The 3,057-nt window shown below is 38.3% G+C and overlaps 1 protein-coding gene across 1 annotated transcript in view; it reads right to left on the bottom strand.

Moving 5' to 3' along the window:
• The window catches only part of LOC107720362 (dual specificity protein phosphatase 5-like), a 5,362-nt gene extending 4,634 nt beyond the window's left edge, over positions 1 to 728 (bottom strand). Inside the window, exon 1 of the mRNA XM_016528044.1 lies at positions 248 to 728. Coding sequence (XP_016383530.1) covers positions 248 to 611 — 364 coding nt within the window. The 5' untranslated portion in view covers positions 612 to 728. The remainder of the gene's footprint in view (positions 1 to 247) is intronic.
• Positions 729 to 3,057: the final 2,329 nt, after the last annotated feature.

Here is a 3,057-nt window from a genome sequence, read left to right as displayed (position 1 = left end):
ATATATATAAAGCAAAAATTAAACAGTTTATTCATTAAAATGTCATTTTTTTCGACATTACAGCCGAATTGACATTAATCTAAACATTGAAACTATGATAAACGTCTTATTTTTTATTTGTTTGTCCTGAAATCGTCATTCCAAAACTAAACAAAAAAATTCAACGCGAGCTTTAAATATTTTTAACACTTCCTCTAGTGAAAACTTTAAACAAAACAACCGAGCGGGTCCAACAATATTTCCTCACCTTTCAGGAAGCAGATGCTCGCGTTACTCGCCAAGTGCGACAAACTATTGATGACAATTTGAGCAATACTGTCTTTCTTCAGTTTTTGTAAATGAGGTGTGCGGTCATCCAGAGCCACGACCGCGGAGATGCTGCCTTCCCGGAGCCGAAACAGCGCTCTCTCGTCCGGGATGATGAACTGTGGAGGCACCGGACCGCCGCGGGACCTCCGGACCACCACTGAATTCAAGTTGACATTGACGGAGCCTCTGATACTCGAGCTGGAGAACGAGAAATACGGTCTACAGTCCACAATAAGACAACTCCCACACTCCTTCCGTATGATCTTCTTCAGGCGTCGACAGTCTATGCTGGAGACCTTCATGTTGGAGTGATAAGTGAAATGTTTTCAGTAGGGAAGTGGATGTTTCAGGGGTGTAGGTTGCCTACTGAACCCTGCGTACTGTGCCTGAGTCTACATTTCCTTCAAGGGGATTCCGTCGGATCGCTTTTATATGAGTGGAACCTCCGGCGCGTGACGTCACGAACCATATATGGACACGCCGACACCTGAGAGCGCCCGCATTCTGAGCCCGCCCTTGAAACATACTGAACATTGAAATCATCAATTCATCACCGTGCTGCACATATTGTGTCATTTTCTAGTAATTCAGATCCTTTTTCCTTGAAATAACAGCGAGAATATTTAGAGGTATGTGGGGTTATTCGATGGATAGTACTTGTAGCTATTCCGAAAAGAAAGATTGAATTTAGACATCAAAACATATGAATGACATTGTCTTGTAATAAACTTCCGCTTCACTCTATCCACCTGTCCTATATCCGTTCTTCATAATCCCAGGATCTCTAATGCGATTATATAAGTCGCTTCCTTCACCAGCCAAGGAAATACACAACAACAGGTGTTTGTTTTCAATCATGTAGCCTACACTGCGGAATATAATCCAAATATTGCCTTATTAGCTTAATGAGCAATGGTTTTGACTGGTAAGGGCCCAACGTTTCCCAAAATGCATCCCACGTTGAGGGTGAGTAAGTGTGTATGTGTGTGACAGGAAGAGCAGGCTGATGGAGGATTACTGTGGCAGGCCGTCACCCATATGGCCCTGTGTAATCGCTCGGCTGATGACATCACAGTGTGTTGGGGTGACACACACGGCCCGCTCGCCCTCACACTCCAACCTAGCACTGGCTAAATGAATGGGAGGCGAAGATCGTGTGTAATTGTATGTTACGATGTAGCCTACAGCCTACATGAGTGAGCGCCGGAGTGAGGAGGATCAATTGAATGTCTGAAAGACTTCCCTGTAACAGGATTGTGAAGGCATTATGGAAAAAAGATAGATTTAGGAAGTCTGCTAGAGGGTTTTATCGAATCAATTTGATAGGTTTTATAGAAAATATATAGCCATTCTTAGTAGTTTTTAGGGTTTTTCAATATTTCTATTTCTATTTAATTTGTTTATTTCAGTTTTCGTTTTAGTCATTTTAGTACTTCAACAATCTTATCTCAGTTCAGTCAACATTTCTATTTTTAAATGTTTTAAGTTTAAGTTCGTAATCTAATATTTACATGCTATTTTTATTTTAGCTGTACATACTTTAACGAAAATGGAAGTTTTAATAGTTTTAGTTAGCAATAACAACTTAAATATATTCAAATATTTGAAATAATTTAAAATGTAATATTCTTTTTATTCTTTTTGTTTCATATATTTAATATATAAAAAATTGTATTATATTTTTAATAAATAAAATTTACTAAAATATATTCTATTTTACATATTAAATATTTAAAACATAAAAATGTGTTATTACTTTTAGTAGTATGTATGTATGTATGTATAAATAAATATAATGTATACATAATTACTTATACTAAACAATACAGCAAATGGTACAATTATTTATTCAATGGTATTTTTTAAATACCTTGGAGCAATTGGTATAAAAATATGATAGTGATTCAAATATTGTGGTATATTTCAAATTACGATGGTAAGGTATTGTACCATGGGTTTGTCTCATTGTAGAAACCCCTGCTTTGCTTCTCCCTGTGTGAGTCATTCTCTTTCTTCTCTATTCTATCCACAGCCTGTGTGTGTGTGTGTGTGTGTGTGTAAAATGCCTTCCTGATGTATGTACGTTATAGGCTAAAAAAAAAAAATCACAATGGAACCCACATGAGTTTTTTGCTCTAGTCACAGATGCAGGTGCTTCCTGGATTCCTGACAGAAATTCCTTGCTGACCGATGCATTTCTTAATATATACCGTAAATGATTTACCAGCACACACACACACACACACACATGCTCTTACGACACGGGCTCTTTCACATAAAGAGCTTTGACACTAATCTAATATATATGCACTGTGGGCACCTGGTAAGCCCCGCCCCCTCACTGATGATGATGGCGATGACGGTGGTAAATGTCAGAATTCCTAGACTCACAGCTGTGTGCCGGTAATATAGTGGGTCACATTATGACGCACGCAGTAAACCATCTCAGCTGATCAATAACAGACACTCAAGAATAGTAGGGGATATAAAAGCGGAGGCTTTAAAATACTTTCAGAACATGGAAGCATTCCAGGAGTGAACAAGTGTTCCGGGAACACAACGTAATGCACTTTGAATAAAACGGCTGCTTTCTTTAATGCCTCATATGTTTGAAATCTCGCTCATTGCGTCAGGTCAAACCACAGCTTTTAAAGGAAAATGTACTCAGCCTTAGGTTATCCAAGATGTAGATGAGTTTGTTTCATCATCTAAACAGATTTGGAGAAATGCAGCATTACCTCACTTGCT

Source organism: Sinocyclocheilus rhinocerous, unplaced genomic scaffold (assembly GCF_001515625.1).
Source record: "Sinocyclocheilus rhinocerous isolate Xijiao unplaced genomic scaffold, SAMN03320098_v1.1 scaffold1292, whole genome shotgun sequence".
Classification (NCBI taxonomy): Eukaryota; Metazoa; Chordata; class Actinopteri; order Cypriniformes; family Cyprinidae; genus Sinocyclocheilus; species Sinocyclocheilus rhinocerous.
This window is presented reverse-complemented; position numbering and strand designations above follow the sequence as displayed.